This window comes from Amaranthus tricolor, chromosome 8 (genome assembly GCF_026212465.1).
Source record: "Amaranthus tricolor cultivar Red isolate AtriRed21 chromosome 8, ASM2621246v1, whole genome shotgun sequence".
In the NCBI taxonomy this organism is placed as follows: Eukaryota; Viridiplantae; Streptophyta; class Magnoliopsida; order Caryophyllales; family Amaranthaceae; genus Amaranthus; species Amaranthus tricolor.
Window position 1 is genome coordinate 27,951,918 of NC_080054.1, and position 18,590 is coordinate 27,970,507.

At 33.6% G+C, this 18,590-nt stretch overlaps 3 protein-coding genes across 5 annotated transcripts; all 3 read right to left on the reverse strand.

Annotated features, from left to right (window-relative positions):
• Positions 1-4: 4 nt before the first annotated feature.
• Positions 5-4,827, reverse strand: LOC130820119 (fructose-bisphosphate aldolase-lysine N-methyltransferase, chloroplastic-like). The gene is made up of 6 exons (XM_057685370.1): positions 3,128-4,827; positions 2,979-3,007; positions 1,844-2,055; positions 1,102-1,224; positions 528-932; positions 5-424 (listed from the first exon to the last, which is right to left on the reverse strand). The coding sequence occupies exons 1-6, from the start codon at positions 3,601-3,603 to the stop codon at positions 206-208; spliced, it is 1,464 nt and encodes a 487-aa protein (XP_057541353.1). The 5' UTR covers positions 3,604-4,827; the 3' UTR covers positions 5-205.
• Positions 1,954-7,388, reverse strand: LOC130821754 (uncharacterized). The gene is made up of 3 exons (XM_057687536.1): positions 6,579-7,388; positions 2,979-3,012; positions 1,954-2,055 (listed from the first exon to the last, which is right to left on the reverse strand). The coding sequence occupies exon 1, from the start codon at positions 7,386-7,388 to the stop codon at positions 6,660-6,662; it is 729 nt and encodes a 242-aa protein (XP_057543519.1). The 3' UTR covers positions 1,954-2,055; positions 2,979-3,012; positions 6,579-6,659.
• An 839-nt stretch (positions 7,389-8,227) lies between these two features.
• On the reverse strand, positions 8,228-17,313 carry LOC130821300 (phosphate transporter PHO1 homolog 10-like). 3 transcript variants are annotated; one of them, XM_057686994.1, is made up of 13 exons: positions 17,043-17,313; positions 14,547-15,050; positions 12,093-12,360; positions 11,949-11,997; positions 11,674-11,745; positions 11,438-11,564; positions 11,217-11,337; positions 10,871-11,129; positions 10,357-10,461; positions 10,081-10,275; positions 9,717-9,995; positions 9,319-9,455; positions 8,230-9,171 (listed from the first exon to the last, which is right to left on the reverse strand). In XM_057686994.1, the coding sequence occupies exons 2-13, from the start codon at positions 15,013-15,015 to the stop codon at positions 9,027-9,029; spliced, it is 2,226 nt and encodes a 741-aa protein (XP_057542977.1). In that variant the 5' UTR covers positions 15,016-15,050; positions 17,043-17,313; the 3' UTR covers positions 8,230-9,026. The 3 variants fall into 3 exon arrangements, 2 of the variants coding, with proteins under 2 accessions (XP_057542978.1, XP_057542977.1); XR_009045321.1 differs by having other exon boundaries at positions 9,036-9,171; positions 9,874-9,995; positions 17,043-17,278; XM_057686995.1 differs by lacking the exon at positions 17,043-17,313 and having other exon boundaries at positions 8,228-9,171; positions 12,093-12,326; positions 14,547-14,662.
• Positions 17,314-18,590: the final 1,277 nt, after the last annotated feature.

Consider the following 18,590-nt stretch of genomic DNA (forward strand, 5'->3'; position numbering starts at 1 on the left):
TTTTCCTTTCTAAATCAAGAGAATTCGAATTGAAATTTTGTAGTTTAAGAAAAATGACCAAAGGGATTTCTTTTACAAACATCCATGAACTACTCTTTTAAGTTCTTAACTATTGACACAACTAATCGTCATTTACATTTTCTGAATCAAATGTCTCTTCCTTGATCCCCAACTTCATTTGGAACAAATCACAAAACAATTAGTCTTAGACCTCTCCAATCCAAGGGAGATTTTCGCCTTTTGCTCCGGACATAACTAGGTCCTTAATCCTCCTCTCTTGGTAGTATTCGAGTCCACTTAATTCCGTCTCTCTTTCTTCGAAAGCCCTCTTGATTTGCTGCAATACCTTCTTTTCTCCCAATCTTATCCCTACAGCAGTCTCACGCCTTGGACTCAGGCCACCTTGCTGCATCAACTTCTCATCCTACATCAAAACACACATTTTTTATATCCCCATGAACAACGTGGTAAAGCCAGCCCGGAAAAATGGAGAGGATTCATCTAAACAGGAATAAGCATTGGTTTACCTCTTCAATGGTGGTATCGTAACCAGAAAGAGCAGATCTGCAAGCATCACGTATCACTTGGCATGCGCGCTCCTCATTCTCAGGACTAATAGGACACTCAAGATAACCCCAGATAGAGTCCCTAAATATAGATTCCAATAGAAAAGCATCGGTTCCACTAATTGCCAGAAGCCTAAGATATGAAAGCATAATTGCTGGAACAGGCTGGTCCAAGACAATATCGAAGTATGCAGTTTCCCCCATGCGATTTGACTCTGCTATGTCTAGTTTATCCCCGAAAAAGGGGTCTGACTCGGGTATCTCCAGTGTTAGGGTGTAGACATTGCGTTCTGATCTAGATTCTATGAACCCGTAATCCAAGGCCAATTCAGCATTGCTCTTGTTCAAATCGTACTGGATCATAATCTGTTCAAATATCTTTGGTCATAAATGAGGAAGATACTCTTAAAAGTTAATGAGGGGCAGTTCCACATCAGTCTCTTTACTGATTTAGGCCATTATATCACAGTTGACACCATAAACAAGGACAAAGTTACGTGCACACTTCAATGTTCAATTGGCGAAAGAAAAGTACCTGGTCACCCGCCTTCACCAGAGTGGGACTCTTCAGGGAGAACAGGAGTTCTCTAGAGAACAAACCAGCCCTCCTAATTTCCCCAGGATAATCTTGTACTCTTATATCTGAGCTGTGGTTGATCTGAAAAACCAAGTTCTTCACATGTAAGAAACAAGCAAGCTTGCTAACCAAATGTAATAAGTAACATCTAGCTAACATTTAAAAGTCATAAAGATTCATATGCAAATTTTTTTTTTTTGATTCACACAACAATCTCAAATCCTTAATCTCAAGATTAGGGTTGGATACATGAACCAATAAATTGTTCCAATAGTTATTTGTATGAGTTCTCCTTCTCCTTTCATTTCAATTTTATACCATGTCAACCTGTAAAGTTAAATCTTTCATATCATTTAACACTCGTGCACTCCAGATTATCTTCGGTTTTCCTCGCCCACTTTTTAAATCCCCCGACTTCCAACTTTCAATTTTTCTTACCAGTTCACAAATACACATCTTAATAAGAGCCAAAAACATTGGCAAAACCTAAAAAAATGGCAAATGGCATGAAATCAATGGAAGAGATATATAGAAACTAGTGGGTATGTTAGTCTAAATAAGGGGAAATACTTGCTATAATGGAAATAAATGTCTTAGCAAGGAGTAATCTATAAGTGATATATGTACACTTTGACATGGGATAGATTTAGTTTTACTTCTCTTATCAAATTATGTAAAAAAGGGAGAAGATAGAATTTACCAAGTCAGCCAAAGGAATTAGAACAAGACTTTGGCCTTCCAAGTGAGTGAATGCTCTTGATCTAAGGATTCCAAATGCCCAGAAGAAATCATTTAGTGTTACATCAAAAGGGAATAGTCTCTTGTAGGGAATTATTACTTCTTCCTCTAGTTTTGCAAATTCATTTGCTACTAATTCCTTCACACCCAGTGTAGTATTCAGCAGCTGACTACCTACAATGAAGTACTCCTCTATTAACAGTATTAAGATTGACAAACTAAAGATTGTCTGCAATAAAACACTTCATTTTTTTGTGTATTTTTTTTCCTTATAACAGGGATATTAGGTAGTACTTTGGGCTCAACAACCAAGTTTCAAAAGAAATGAATCTCAAAACTGTGATTTGTTATTAAAAGAAGCATAAAACAAAGTTTGTTGATAGAGGAACTAAGTAGCAGATTAGCAGCTACTTAATAGAATAATAGTCCATGATAGCCATAGTACAAAAGCGCGGTCAGGATCGCGGTAATGACAAAAGGATACGTTAATAGGAGTGATGATGTTATCGTAATGCCAAATATCATGAGATATCTCACAAAACAGCACAACAACTTGCAAAATATATTTTAATTTTTTAGAAACTTTTACAATGCGGCTAGTGGAATGCCGTCTTGTTTTTACACTATGATGATAGACTCATAGCACAATTCAAAGGAAGAAATTAAAGTTAATATTTATAACCTTGCATTATGTATACTTCTTATCAATTCGTTTTCCAATATTTGTTAAAAAAAAGCTCATATTGAGATTGAAATATAGCAAATTGAACAGCACAATACACTCAGAGCCAAAAGTCAGAGTCATGAACTCAGTTGTCCGCACAATAAATAGGATTATAGGACAATACACTAAAAGCTATAAATGAATATGTTAAATCTAAAGTCTAATTTTATAATAAATTTTCAATTTAATAACATCTTGAGTAATACTCCATAGTTAAAGTATATGCATATTATGTAAGTTCGATACATTGTAGGTTTGATACCCTTAAAATAAAGATATGACAACTTAATTACATTAAGGTAAATGTAATTAACAATTAAAATAGCATAATTACAAGAAAATTCTTGAGGAAGAAACTGAATTAAGTACTAACCTTGAAGTTCAGAAAGCTCCTCTTCTGACCTGCTCTGAAAAGCAACAACCAAAACTTTCATTTAGCTTTACCGAATACTTAATCATTCAAAACCCATCAATTAGAAGCTACCCATAAATCAAAACTAATCAAATCAACCAAAAACATACCAAAAAATAGTTGAACTAGTAAAATCAGGCAATATATCAATGTAAGATTTCCAAGTAGAAGAATCACCAAGCTTCTTCTCTGTTATCAAAAACAAAGCAACTGAAACCCAAGGTTTAAGCCCATTACAAACAGACCCAATCTGCGAAGCAGCAACAGTATCTGGGTTTATCCAAAACTTCTTTGGTACCTCTAAAACGACCTCGTTTTTGGCTATATCTTTTAAGGCTATTAGACCCAAACCTTGAGAAACAATGGCTGGTTTTAGGGGGCATTTTGCAGAGATAATGCCTTTGTTAGAAAGCCAATCCCAGAATTTGTGAATTTCTGATGGTGGGTCCCTCGAACATCTGATTGAGAAAGGTTTTTTGATAGTAAGAGATGGAATTGAGAAATGAGGATTTGAGTTGAAGGTGGATTTGAAAGAGATGAGGAATTTGAAGTTTGATGATGGGCTGAGAGTTAAGATGGTGGCCATTTTTGATTTTACTCAACAGAATTTCTCAATTGTGAGATTTTGGTATAGACTTTAGTAGATGATGAGTAGTATGTTTTGATAACAAACTCTCACATTCGTGGAGATTATTTTATCCTGTGGAATAATAATCTACACTTTTGCTGCTCCCATCTTTTAGTGATTACTCTCTCCATTATATGTTCAAAACAAATATAATGATCCGATATTTATCTAATTGGTAATTTTATGACTGAATTTAACTTTGACTTGACTTTAAATTAATTTAGTTATATAAAAATCAATTTACTCATATTCTATTGTTTTGTTGTTTGATTTTAGATAGAATGAAGGTGAAAGTTCATTTTGCATTTTGATTTTATCATAAAATCTAACACTAAATAGATTTAATTTATTTTTATTTCTTACAATCAAAATTAAACATATTTAGGCCCTATTTAATTTAGTATTTTAAACTCTTGGAAACTAATCAATTAAATGAATTTCTTATATCTTATTTGATTTGAGAAATTCATAACTCAATCCGTTTCCTAAAAGTAACCGATACTACCTAGTTGTTACTAATGGAATTTTAGCGGAAACAAAATTTGTTTCCTCTGTTTCTTCAATGTTTCATTCATGCTTGATTGTCCAACAATGGCTGCCATTTTTAGATAAAAATGCTCCATAGTAATCTATATCCAATCATACAAATCCTCTGATCCTCTCAACTTTTTCATCATCTATTTTAAATCATAGTTCCATTGCAGTAGTATTAGCACAATTTACCATCCTGCAACCCATTTTTGAAGAAAAATACATCACAATAATATGCTCTCATCATTCTTTGAAAAATGGCTCTCTTCATCTATCTTCAAAGAAATGGCCTCCATTTTGTTAGAAAACTACACCAAACTAATCACAAATCTAACTGAAATTGCAACCACATTGAAAACTACAATTGAGTATCTGTTATATTGTGTTAATTTGAATCATCAGATTGGTTTCAAATACGACGTTGGCTCACGGTTGATTACATATTCGGTTTATTAGAAATAATTTTAAACTTTAAAATTATATAACAAAATTTGAAAAAATATGATTAAAATTTATATTCTTATACCAAACAAGAAGAAAGGAAAATCGCTTCGGTGTTTCCCTTACCACAGTAATGCCGAACAATCATGAACATTAACACTGATTAATACCATTTCCCTTGCTTAGTCCTTTTCATTCTGCCTTTTAATCCTGCATACCAAACGCCTCCTTAGACATACGAGGCCAAATAAGATAGCTATTATTATATTCACTACCTTTGTGGTACTATGAACTCAGCTGGTGTTTTCAATATTCTTTTAGCTTTCCAGTTGATAGTTGATCAACAAATTTTCACTCCTTTGCCTCCCTCAAACTATCCTCAACAGGAATATAAGTATATAACTTATAAGGGGGCTACGTAGAATGCGGGAGCTGGTTTAGTCACCCTCCTTAAACCGCATTGGCATGAGCCTTTCCGAATGTTCTCCAAGGTCAGGGGTCAGATAATAAGCTCATAGGCCATAGCATTTGATAAAAGTTGAGACAAAAGATCATGAAAACTTTCTAAAGAGCATTTAGTGACATTCATCCATTTTCGTTTCGAAGAACACAAAACAAACAGAATGTCAGTAGGCAATAGGCATCAGCATGTGAACTGTACAGTCAATACTACAATCAACTCGAGGAACAGATGATAACATCCAAGATTAATGTCAGGGACACGGTCTCCCTGCGAGACGTTCTCTCACAAGACTTCCTCTACAAACGTAGAATCGACAAAATCCGATCCTCAAATGCTGCAGACAGAAATGAGGTGCAGAAAAAAGCTGTGCAAAATTTTCAATGTGTCCTCTTACCCATTGGCTTGTTTCTCTCAAGTCTCAAATCGACCCGGTTCCTAACCCACACGTCCTTTAAACAATCGAAAATGGGTAACTACCCAGAAGGATTCTATCATCTTAAACCCTTGCAATTATAAATATAAATCATCAGATACATATAGAGTAAAAACAAACACATAAAGTCCATACTCTAAACATTCATTGTGTTAGGTTTGTGGGCTTATTACCATTTAATGCATGATTTCGGAGAAACCTTTTTGCTCAGATAGATAAATCAAATCGAGGAAAGGCGAGTTGAGAATTACTTGCTCAAAGGCTTTGATTTTAAGAGTGCGTCAACATACACTCCCAAAGTTAGTCATATAGAGCAGTGTTACATGATTCACTAATGGCCTCTATTCTTTTCAATTGACTTTTAATTTGATAATAAGAGTTTTTAAGTGCTAAGAATCAGCAATAAAGGGAATCACAATTGACTCTCTGAAACCTACACCAGCCAAGATCCAGCCTTTCTACCTACCTACAACAGCTAACAACTAATAACAACAATGACATAGCCTTAATCCCAAAAAGAATGAGAAATATGTTCTTTTATAGTAAGATGATATAGAATCTCATTTGCTTGGACTAACCTATACTAATGACCTCATTAGTATGAACTTATAATCAGATGTATTGATTGATTCTAAGATCACATCCTGATCTTTTTTCTATGGGTTTGATTTTGAAGAAACAAAACTATGATTTGCAATACAAAGCTTCCATGTTACATCATGAAAAATAGTAAATAGTCCAAATCAACAAATATAAATGGCATCCATGAATACAAATGCTACTAATCCCATATAGTCCACATAAACAAATAGCATAAACAATAAACAAAAGGAAAGAAAACAAGATAGACATATACACAGAAATCATGGAAGTAATTTATGTGTAAGCTTCTGAATCATGATCAAAATCTCAATGCCCACAAAAATTGGGATCTAAAAGTGTATAATTGTTGCCATTTCCAGGACAAAATCAGTATCTACTTATTGATTAGCAGCAAAATAAACACTAACAAGTAAAAATTGATGCTTACATGATGCAATAATCTCAAAATTTCAAAAATTTTACCACTATGTCAGAATTGAACTCCTCCAATCTTCAACTAAAATCCCAACTTTGGCTGACAAAAGATCAACCAAAATCCTGAAATTAATCCTCTTTTTGAACTTCAATCTCTGGACTTTCCTCAACTGTCTTAATAACAGAATTCCGATCTGCCTCTCGTTCCATTTCTTGTTTAACCTCTTCTTCAGCTGCTTTTTCAGCTCTAAGAATGGGTTCATAATAATCTGAATGAGCTTCCATACATAACTTCAAATTTGTAGTAACCTCAAAACATTTTTCAACTATATCTTCCTTGTTTTTCTCCCCTTCGTCAACACATTGTTCCCATGCTATAAATGCATCTTTGCAACCTCCCCCTTTCATGAACAAGCAAAACCCACACTCTCCTTCTTCCTCTTCTTCTTCTTCTTCGGTATTTTCTCTCTCTTCATTGTTAATTTGCCCCTTTTCATCCGGGTTGGTGGGTTGATTGGAGTTTTCTGGGTTTTGGCTAACGGGGGTTTCTGAATCAGGGTTTTGATTAGCGTCCATTTTGGGATAAGGGTTCTGCGAATTTGTGGGTTGAGAATGGTTTTGGTCGCTAGGGTTTTGAGGTGTTGATGATTTAGCTTCCATGGGTGCTTTTGTTGAGGATTTTTGTAAGAAGTAAAACCCTACAAAAACCCAGCGAGGCGACCAAAAGCGGAGGAAAATTCGTTTGCGAAATAGAGGGATTAGTGGTGTCTGTGTGGATATATGCAAAATACTCCCACTATCTCCGCCTCTTCGGAATCCGACAACGGAAATACCATCTTTATGTTGTACATACTCCATTCCAAAATACATACGATATTTGTATTTTTTCTGCCTCCTTTTAATATTTGTCTTTTAACACAATTTAATGTACTAATTTAATTTTTAATATTTTAATCATGCATAATAAAAATTCAATATTAATAATCTTTACATTAAAACGAATCAAATAAAATTTCATTTGACTATGTTTTAACTTATAGATTAAAAACTAATTACAAATTAAAAGTGATTTGTAAATAGTAACATATTTACAGTATTGCAAGTGATTTGGAAATTAGAAAGTAGGGTGATAAATTTTTCACTTTTTGATTGATACTTTTTCTGTCTCTTTGAGTTTGCACCATATGACTTAAAAAACTCTCACATTTGTGAGTCATTTACTATCTTCTCATAGGGACAGTCCACGGAGAGATAATATAAGTTCCAATTTATATATTATTTATTCATCTTAAATATTTTCTTATTGCTTTGTTGCATTTTTGTTAAGAACCAACTCAACTAAAACTTTAAGCTGATAGTTGAGGCCCTAGGATATGTTATATACTCCTTATACTTGGCGCTAAATATTCCACCTTAAAGGAGGAGTGGTTGAGATTCGAACCTGTGACCTTTTGTCACGTTGGCTCTGATACTATGCTAAGGAACCAACTCAACCAAAAACTTAAGCTGATGGTTGAGACTCTAGAATATGTTATATACTCTAACAATCTTTGAGCTTGTACGCCCCATCAAAACTCCGTTATCTTTGCACAATATATATATGTATTAATTTGCCATGTGAACATACTACATAATAGTTTCCTAAAATATTGATAAACACACTATATTATTTCATTTGTCTCCTCTTCTTAAAAATTATCGTATGGAATTAAACTTCATCTTTAATAGATTGTATGATTGACTTTTGACTTAAATAGTTAACTTACCAACTAACAAAAAAATCAATATTATTAGCTAGTCGAACAAATCAATAAACTTACCAACAATCAACTATTAGTTACTAATAGCTAACAACTAATTGTGAAATGTGCCCAAACAATTGTTACTATTATAATAACCAACAATTGACAACCAATCATCAAACGTTTTTAAAAGCTTTCACAATTACAACAAAGCTTGACTTCCTGCTAACATTCAAGATCATATAAAACAACCTACTTCTAGGATTGAAACAAAATTCTTATCAACATAATGCCAACTGAAGACTGGCTAGCTAGTGCTTCAAGGAGCACAAAAATTCATGTGGAACAAACTCGCAGAACTGAAAGGAGTACATCACTTGTGTATTAGTGTCACAAACTTCACTGCCAGGATATACACCCAACAAATTAGCATTACATAACTACAACAATTTTAGCTTACATTACCTTCATATAGCTAAAAAAAATTGTTACATAAGCTTCTGAGTTGCGTATGCCAAGCCACCCCCTGGGCTCGACATAAATATCAGTAGTTGATTAAGCGCTTCAGAGCTAAATTAGCCAATCTGGGGAACAACTTTGGGCTGTATAACAATATTAAGTACGATAAATCTTCGTTATACTTGATCAAAGGTCGCATGCACCCGCATTACCTGCTAATAGCAACTAACCTTCTTACTTTCTCGAGTCCTCATTCGGCATGGCATCCTAGCACAGGGATAAACATAATGATTTATCAATCAACTGTTTCATCATCAACATCATCATCATCATCATCATCATCATCATCATCATTGCTTCGATCATGGTGATTAGATGTCAAAGGAACCGATGTGAAAGCTCTAAATTTCCCTACATTGTTCAAGTGTTCATTTTCCAACCTGACAACAAAAAGACTCGTTTTAAGTCCCGTTCTTGTTTGTATGATCCAACAACAAATATTTATACTCATATTATTGTGTGAAGACAGAAGTCCAAATCACTATCTAAAACAAAGTGAACAATGAATAAGAATTATGCATACATACCTGAAAAAGTTCCAGATGCCACGACGAATTATTTCCAGACAATAAATTAGGATTGAAATAGCTGTCTTGCGGAAGCCATGTATGTCGAATGCTAGAACAAGCTGCAGCCAAGCAACTCTTAATAGTACATTAATGACCTGCATAAGAGATTAGTTGTTAATTTGCTATAATAACATTTCAATTCCCCCACGCCATAAAATGGCTCCCATGTACGTGGTTTTTTTGGTGTGGGTCGGATATACGCAAACTTACGATAACAAAGAAGTTGTTTTCAAATGACCCTACATATAATAATCTATTATAATCCGAAACAAAAGACCTATAAATCTTTGGGCCCCATCGAACTAAAAAGTAGAAAGTAGCGGAAAAAAGGCAGCAAAAGTATATAAGCCAATCACCATTGCAACAAAATACACGCTCCTGTGTGAAACCAAACGTTTATCTCGCAGGAAAAGCTTGTTTGATTTCAAGTGCAAGAGCCCCCAATCAACCACAATATCCCAATATGCATTATACGCAACAGCTAAAGCCGAGCTGATTAGAGCTAGCACCAACCAGAGAGTTCCTTGGCGGAGTTCATAAACTGTTCTTATGATGATAGCAATTACAGCTACAAGATACTTTAGAGCATTATATCCGTGTATGTGATCCTTCTCTTGAACCAAACGTCGAAGACACTACAGGCAAGAATTTATCGGTGAGACCCAAAAAGTTTTATACAGTATATAGCGAAGACGGAAATCAAGGAAGATATAAATGCACCTGAAGGGAGATGAACCAATATGGTACGATTGGTAGGACGGAATAGAAAATGTTGTATATTTTATAATCATGGCAGTTGCTTTGTCCTTGTGGGATACCTTTGTGACTATAGTAGCAAATGTAGAACTCAATACTCCGTAATGCCTGAATCTGACTAGTTAGTTGATCTGCAAAGAAAAAGTCTGCGAGCGTGACCTGAAATGGAAGTTTTTTTTCCACTTCTACTTCAATTTAAAAGCAGAAATTCAAATGCATGCACTCAATTGATTCAATCACCTTGTAAAAGGGAGCACATATGCAGCGAAATAAACGTTTGATCAAAGAAAATCGACTTGTGTGATAAATGATGTTGAAAGGAAGAAAAACAATTGCAAGAAACACCTGCAGCACAATGTTCACAATCTCATTGTCATGCTATTTTAACGGTAAAGTAAGGAGGCGTTTGGCAAATGGTTCGTTATTAACTTTTTTAAGTTGGCATATGTACGACCAGTGAAAATGTGGGTTGTTTTCATTGGCTTTTAATCTGTATAAATCAACAGTTTAGAGATATGTTTGGTGAAATTAAATATAGGCTCCCTGTTTATTAGAGAAAAAATAGGCCAGCAAATCGAAAACCATTCAGGAAAGCCAACCAGAGCAGCCTTTTCATTTTGGCTTAAAAGCCAACTTTTCAGCCGATAAAAGCCATCTCCCACTTTTTTTTTTTTTTTTTTTGCCTTTTTGACCAACAAGCCAACTACCAAACACCACCTAAAAATGCAAAAAAGAGTCAGCGTAAAATTCTTACCGATGCAACAATTAAAGGCATCGACTTGGAGAAGTTCTTGGGGACTTCCATTTTTGAGCCAAAAACCATATTAAGATTTGCTAGGAAACTAGCAAGAGCTAGAACTGCAAGACCTGTGCTAAGAAGAAAAAGTTCATGATAGCCCAATGCCGTTCTTTTCTTGAAATTGAATATGAACCGATAATTTACTTGATAGCGCTCCCAAAAGTACAAGTCACCAGCATACATGAGCATATGTAGGACTATAAACAAAAACAAGCTGCAATATAATAACGACGATTTGCCGATGAGTATAGATTACTGAAAACAAGAAAAGCAACGAGAAAATTCTAAAGATCTAACTTGCCTGTAAAGTCCAAACATGTTATCCATATTAGAGGTTCTCTGTCCTTTCTCCATAAACCTCGTCGCTCGCACCATAAGAATAATGGCAACGACAAGTGCAATCGAACAACCAGAAAATAAGCCTATTTTTAGCATACATGCAGGCGATAAAATAATGTTATGATGTTATCTATTCAGCAATATGAAGTTCTTAAAACAATATATAGCAAGTATGGTTGATACCTGAAAAGAATGTTACTCCGTTTCGCTCTCTTCGTCTTCCTTGTCTCGAAGGCTTCATTCCTTCAATTCGTTTTCCATTAAAGTGTTTGGCGAATAAGTTTTCTGTACTATTCATTAGTTCTGTAACCTGTACTGGAAACAAAATGTATGAATGGTTATACTATCGTTTCATTTACGGATAATTCGACTTTGTATGGTTTTGTAGTAGAAAAAGAATACTAGATATGAAATCACACCTCATTAGAGCTCCCCAGGTAAGATTTGTCCACGATTTTCATGTATGACCGAGCTGCATGCCTCAAAGTGATCTGTATTTAAGAATTGCAACAAACAATCTCCTTGATGAAATGAATCTCATCAAGTGTGTATGCAAGTTAACGTTCAATACTCGTGGGTTTGTAGGCCCAAGCCCACGGGTACCTTGTGGGTGTGTCTACACGAGTGGGCCTACAGAGGATTGTGAGACGAATTGTCACGGCCTAACAATTTAACGCCATGAAAGGAGACTAACCTTGTCATACTTCTTCATAATGTTAGCAAACGCCGAGAGGTTCGTAAAGCTGGATATAACCGACAGTAAATCAGCCCAATTACATAGTAAGAAATGCGCTAGTGAAATTCTGAATTTCACACCAAATACTAAAATGCTTCCTACCTGAAGCTCTTTAGAAGCCGGAGCTTCTGGTAAAATTCGGTCAAGGTAACTTTTAATTGTTGTGCAACCTCTTTCAATTCTTCCTTACTTAAACTCCTTTCCTCGTCGTTCAGACCTCTTGAAATGCGTCTTATTGCCGATGTTGGACTTCCAGCTTCGTTTCTTATCTTCCTACGCTCAAGGGTCTTCACGAGATTTGAATTTGATGTATCTTTTGTGAGATCCATGTTTCCCCTGCAACTCCTGCTGTTATTTACACAAGATCCTTCTGCAGTATCATAGCACAAATCGAAAGCTCACTTAACGTATTATTCAAACTCCTATACAACTACATTGGCTCCCAGCTGCGGTGGGGACTATACTACTTGAACTCTTCATTTTGCTTCACGTACCCATGTCCGATCCTTGATCCACGGACAATGATATGGCACTTAAACACTTCATTTTAGGCGTAGAATTGAATATTTAGAGGTTAGAGCATCATTATTCATGAGTCATCTGAACCAAAGTTGTGCCCGAACCGATTTACGACCGAAAATCGTAAAATCGAACCCCAACTGCGACCGATTTTTATAATTGACATATAACTGTTAACCGAGATTACCCAAAACTAATAGTGACCGACCCGAGTCATACCCGACCCGAATCATGCACAAAACCGAACTTGATCCGGCTAAAATCGACTTAACCCGAACGAATTTTTAATCGAAATGCCATAAACCTAAACCAATTTTTAACATAGAGGTATGATCGACTCATATTCAATCATCTTATTAGTTAATCTAATAAAGTAATAGAAATCTTAATAAATTAAATTTTATACATACCTGATTTCATATATTTAGAGTTAATAATCAATGGTCAATGTCTATTTAACTATTTTTAATCAATTTAGATGAAAAATGATAAAACTTTTTAATTTACATTTAAACAAGTAAAAGTAACAAAGTAATAATCATTAACTGATTTGCATTTTAACTATTTTGCCTTAATTAAGGGAAATCTTATCAGCAATTAAAAAATGCGAACAACTTAATCTGATATTGACTCGATCTATAGTAATTATTAATTTGTAGCCGATCTGTACCCGGTAAAATCGAACCAATTATTAACCGATGAAAGTCCGAGACCGATTGACTACTCGACATGAACTTCAACCGACATTGAACCGATGCTAACCCGATAGCTCAAATAATTGATCTTCAACTGAACCGTAACTAATCGACCTGACCCGAGTGTGACTCGCCGTAACACGCATCTGAAAAATGACCGATCTGAAATACAACTGAACCGAATGACACCCGTCCAAAACCAACTCGATCACCCGAATGAACACCTCTATTCATGACCTAAAAAAAAGGTCATCTTACTATTTGATAATTTTTCTCTTTCTTAAAAGTTGATCTTTTCAACCTAATCTTATTAAGAATGACCTCTTTTAAAAGGTAATCATGTTATCTCTCTTGCTTTTTTATTTTATCTATCTCATAATATTTTCTCTCCCTTATTTTATCTACGTCTTTTATTTATTTTTTTAATAACTATATCTTTATGAACAAGATAAATTTATTTTTAAAAAAATTAAATTCATTTGTTTAAAAAAATTTATATTATTTGAATCCTTTTTTTTAATATTTAAAGGATTTTTGTGAGATTTTATATCAAAAGTAAGAGGTAGGAAATTAGCAAAAAAAATTTTGATTTTTGAAAATATTTCAAAATTATCAAAATTGATATAGATTTCGAAAAAATAAAACCGTTTGATATTTTTTAAATTTTTTAAAATTTATTTTTGATCAAAAAATAGCTATTAAGAAAATTTTATTTTTCTACACCACCCAATTATACGGCGAGACACATAGCACATGTTTGGAAAAATAAGAGATGACCGGTGGCTTGAAATATCTTGATCCAATTGCCCAATCTTTTCCATGACTCACCTAATTTTGGGTCACTATTAATAGGAGTTTTGCCATAATTTGGTCATATAACCTCTAAAAAGGTCATCGATATGGATGCTCTTAGTGATTACGTAGAGGTTAATTTTCCCATTGACCCTCTGAAACTTCAGATAAATATAAAGTGCACATGATTTAATAAGTCCCTTTACTATAGCCCATTTAACCCGAAACCAAAGAAGAATATATCTTCACAAGTTTTTGTATGAGACGGTCTCACCGTGAGACATGCCTCATACTTGTGTTAAATAGTCCAATAATAAAAACTTCTAACTTATGGGCTTCTTGTTTTAAAGTCGTCTCACCGTGAGACTGTCTCGTGCAAGACAGGCTGATAAATCTTTGGCCCGTCATTGAAACTCCTAGTAGGCTAGTAATTGGCAAATTTATGGGATAGGAAATGCATCAATTCACCATGATTTTCTTTGCTCTCATTTAAAAGTCATAACAGTGTATTCAAGCATAATAAGAATCTGATCATAAACAGAAAATATACCTTGGCAATTGTCTCCATTTCTTGCTCTCATTCTTAAAGGTTCCATATCATCCACCGAATCAGACCCCTTGATAGCATGGTTTTGCATCTTAATTCTCAATGCAGAGAATGCATCTATTTGCTTGTTTAACTCGGTTGCTTCGTTCAAAACTCCTTCGACCTTATCTTTATAGAATGCATTAATCTTGTTGAGCTCTTCATCGAGTTTTTTGAAGAAGTTCACCTCAGCCTTTTCTAATGTATCTTCGGATGACTGGAAAAGATTCCTCCAAAAGAGGTTTCTGCTACGATTCCCAACAGAGGGACTAGTTTTGATCACCTGGCCCTCGATGTCTTCTCCATGCCGATCCCTGTTTTCAGCTTGAGACACGCCAATTTCGTGCAGTATTTTTTTCAGACCATCATAATCCATATAGGCGTCTACCCACTCGGACACCATTCGTCTCCTATATTCTTTTTCAAACTTCATTTGGTAAATACTTCAGATGCACACTATCATAATCCCTAGTCAAAAAAAAAAAAAAAAAAACCCTTATATAAAAGTAAAGTTTCGATTATTTTTTCTGCAACTATGTAGTTTAGCAGTCATGCACTTAACTGAAAAACCTAATGTTACAAGTTCGATTCATGTTAGAAGTCAATTATGCAAATACTAACTTTTAATTATAAGGATTAACTCAATTTGGGCACTCTTTATGAGCTGGACCCTAGGCGGTTGCCACCTCAAAATTACCCTTGAGAACGGCAGTTTCAACCTTAAACCCTTTTGCACAAAACTACATAAGGTATGGTAATTAGTTCAGATGCACACCCCACTGTTCTTTTGCACAAAACTACACATGCTATATTTAGAAATGTTAATAATTGAATCTAATTTCATGAAGAAGAAGAAAGATATTTATAGTGATACTAAAAGATGGTAATGAAAATGATTTATAGTGTAAAATTTTATCAAAAGTTTATATATTCCCATGGTAATGAAATTTTGATTAAAAAAATTTTTATTTATAAATTTCCATTGCTACTTAATATCACTTCTCCTAATGGTAATGCATTGGAATGAACTTTATGAAGAAAATGAGATAATTGGAGTTAGACAGCATGGTCATCAAGGTAGCCAAGATATTTTTCAACTGAAATTACACTACTTTTTCATTCCTATTATTACTGTTTATTACTACCTACCAAACAGACCGTAAGAGTATGGTGAATGTTCTGCAATCTTCTAGTTTTATATCCCTGCGCAGCAGACCTGACATACCCTAATTATATGATCTATGAGGGGATACGCTGATTGTTATGACGATTGTTATGACATACCCTAATTATATGATCTAAGAGTATGACGATTGTTATGCCAAGAACCAAGTTGTCATGTGATGAAGGTGATTTCAATCCCTTAAAGCTTATTACACTACATTTATTGTTGGAAACAAGAAAGGGTGCGGACATCAGTGGAAATCGAGAATGGAAAATCTAATTATCTTACTAAATTAAAAGAATTTGAACCTAGTATATCAATAAATTAGGGCCTTAAATGTGTAGAGATTTATTTTATAACTATTCTATAATAGGCTAAACACTAATCCCATGTTAACATTATATATTGCAGTTTTTGATCGATGCCACTGTCGAAGAGATTTAAAGTGAGGACATCAAGGGTCACTACAAGTTACAACAACATTTAAGGGTCACTATAGTGTATAGTATTAACTAAGAAGATCTTACTGCTATCGTTCTCCAAAATTTCTCAGAATTAGGTTACCATCAATTTTATATTTTGATTTGTTCTTCTAATTCAAGATGATCGTAATTGTTAGTTATGATTTTCAATTTTTTTCCCATGGAGAAGCACCTAGTGCGCTTTTTGTGCCGCTGCATGATATTTGACACGTATTGTCCTTGTGGTGATTATTATTCCTATGCTGATTTTGTGCGTTATTTGAGAGGTCAAAAGAAGCGTTAAGGTTGTGAGCAGGATATGAAGAAATATAAACATAAATAAAAATAAATAAATAAATAAAATAAAAAAACATAAAAACACCCTCAGTTTAAATGTGCAATGTACGTATTCCTGCTTCAGTAATAATATTTCAGTAAAAGCAATAAACACATTGATCAAAATTATGAGTTTTATCACATATATCAACACAAACGATCCATTTTTTTTTCCCGAAGAGTAGTTCATGCTACAACAAGAGACATAAAATAAATTCCGTTAGCTTATATTGCGGTTGATGTATAAGAAAAATTTATTATTTAGTGAAGCTAAATTGGGAAAATTAGCATATCTAAAATAAAAAAGACATTTAAAATAACTTGATCAAATAAAAAATAAGTAATAACAGACTTAAAAGGAATAGAAGGAAGTATAGTATGCTAACAATACTAAAAAATAAAAAAAAAAAATGTATATTTTGAAAAAATAAATATCCATTTAAGTGAAGCTAAGTATTGAATATGAAATGGGAAAAAATGAAGAGATAAAAAAGATACCTAGTAATGAGGTTTCCTTAATTTGGAGAATGGTGGATAATAATGGATACCATTCGAATGGTTTCCTTAATTAAAAGCTCATATATAATACTGTGTGTAGTGTGGCGGTTCAAAATCTTTCTCTGCAATCCACTTGCCAGTCTGTCACCGAGTTGGGTGTACGTGTAGCCTTCTCAATCAATAATGAATGAATATATTGAACGAAGCACTTTGATTTGATATTCCTTCTATACGGAGTACTTATTTGCTCCGGACAAAATTTTACGTTATCACACAAACATTACAAATTAGTAATTTTGATGTATAATACTCCCTCCGTTCCTTTTTGTTTTTTCACTTTAAGTTTTTTCATTTTAGGAGAGAGAAATTTAAATTTTATTTTTGAAGTTTATATTGAAGATAAAATATATTCATGTGGGATCTTGTTAGATTCGTCTTGATTCAAAGAATTTTAATATATAATTTTTTACAATTTTTATAATGCGCACTAAGAGATATCGAGGCTCAAAATTTACTTTGAAATGCGTGCAAAAAGTAAAGTGGAAAAACAAAAAGGAACGGAGGGAGTAATAAGTAATACACTTAAATGTTGGAAAAATTACCTTAAATAATTTAATTTTTTGCTGATTTTTTTAGAATAATTCTAATTTTTAATTAATTATGATTAATTTAAACTAATAAATCACTTATCAAAAATGTTATTGTGCAAATTATAACCTATTTTTGAAGGTAAATTAATAAAAAAATAAAAAAAAAACTAAAATTGAATAAAAAAAAAATTAGAATTCATCCCTCCACACTCCACCCCTCCTCCCATCCCACCACCCTTCCCAACTGCCACATCTTGGGGAAAATGAAACTACCCAAAAATTTTTAAAAACAACAATGATTTTGCAAAATTAGATAGATTACGATATACAAACATTGCGTATATGGACCTGAATTTACCAAGGATGGCTAACGATTGTGAATTCACTGGTCACCATAGTATACTCTTGGTAAATATTCCTCAAAGTTTGGAATATTCATGGTTAAATTTTAAGTTTGAAATATTCAGTACTCAATTTTTATGATTTCATTCAAACAACATTCATTACTTATTCCAATACATACTCCTTTCGTTCTTTTTTGATCTTCCACATTACTATAATGGGTAGTTTTAAAAGTTCTTCCACTTTAGAATACTTTCTATTTTTAGAAAGTTTTTATCTCACTTTTACCCCCTTAAAACCCCTCATTTTCTTTTAATATACCCCTTTTCTTTTATTTATAATTATTTTCTCTCTCATATATTCAATATAATCATTACTGCACACTACTATTTAATTAAAATAATACCCACTACAACCTCATACTTCCAATACAATCATTACTCCTCACTACTATTTAATTAAAATAATACCTACTATAATCCAAAGATTCTATCTTCCTTAATATGTGTGACAAATTCAAAGCGGAAGATAAAAAAAGAACGGGAACGGAGGAAGTAAATACTTTTAGTAAATACTTATTTCTAATTATTATTCTCTATGATTAATTCGAAATTCT

Excerpts from the sequence above, each read along its gene's own strand:
- LOC130820119 (XM_057685370.1), bottom strand. The coding sequence starts at position 3,603 with ATGGCCACCATCTTAACTCTCAGCCCATCATCAAACTTCAAATTCCTC. Across the intron at positions 3,008-3,127 it reads ACTAGTTCAACTATTTTTTG|GTCAGAAGAGGAGCTTTCTG; the intron begins GTATGTTTTTGG and ends TTTTCAGAGCAG. Across the intron at positions 2,056-2,978 it reads GGAGCTTTCTGAACTTCAAG|GTAGTCAGCTGCTGAATACT; the intron begins GTTAGTACTTAA and ends ACTTCATTGTAG.
- LOC130821754 (XM_057687536.1), bottom strand. The coding sequence starts at position 7,388 with ATGGAGTATGTACAACATAAAGATGGTATTTCCGTTGTCGGATTCCGA.
- LOC130821300 (XM_057686994.1), bottom strand. The coding sequence starts at position 15,015 with ATGAAGTTTGAAAAAGAATATAGGAGACGAATGGTGTCCGAGTGGGTA. Across the intron at positions 11,746-11,948 it reads TTATGAAGAAGTATGACAAG|ATCACTTTGAGGCATGCAGC; the intron begins GTTAGTCTCCTT and ends TCTTAAATACAG. Across the intron at positions 9,172-9,318 it reads GGCATCTGGAACTTTTTCAG|GTTGGAAAATGAACACTTGA; the intron begins GTATGTATGCAT and ends TTTTGTTGTCAG.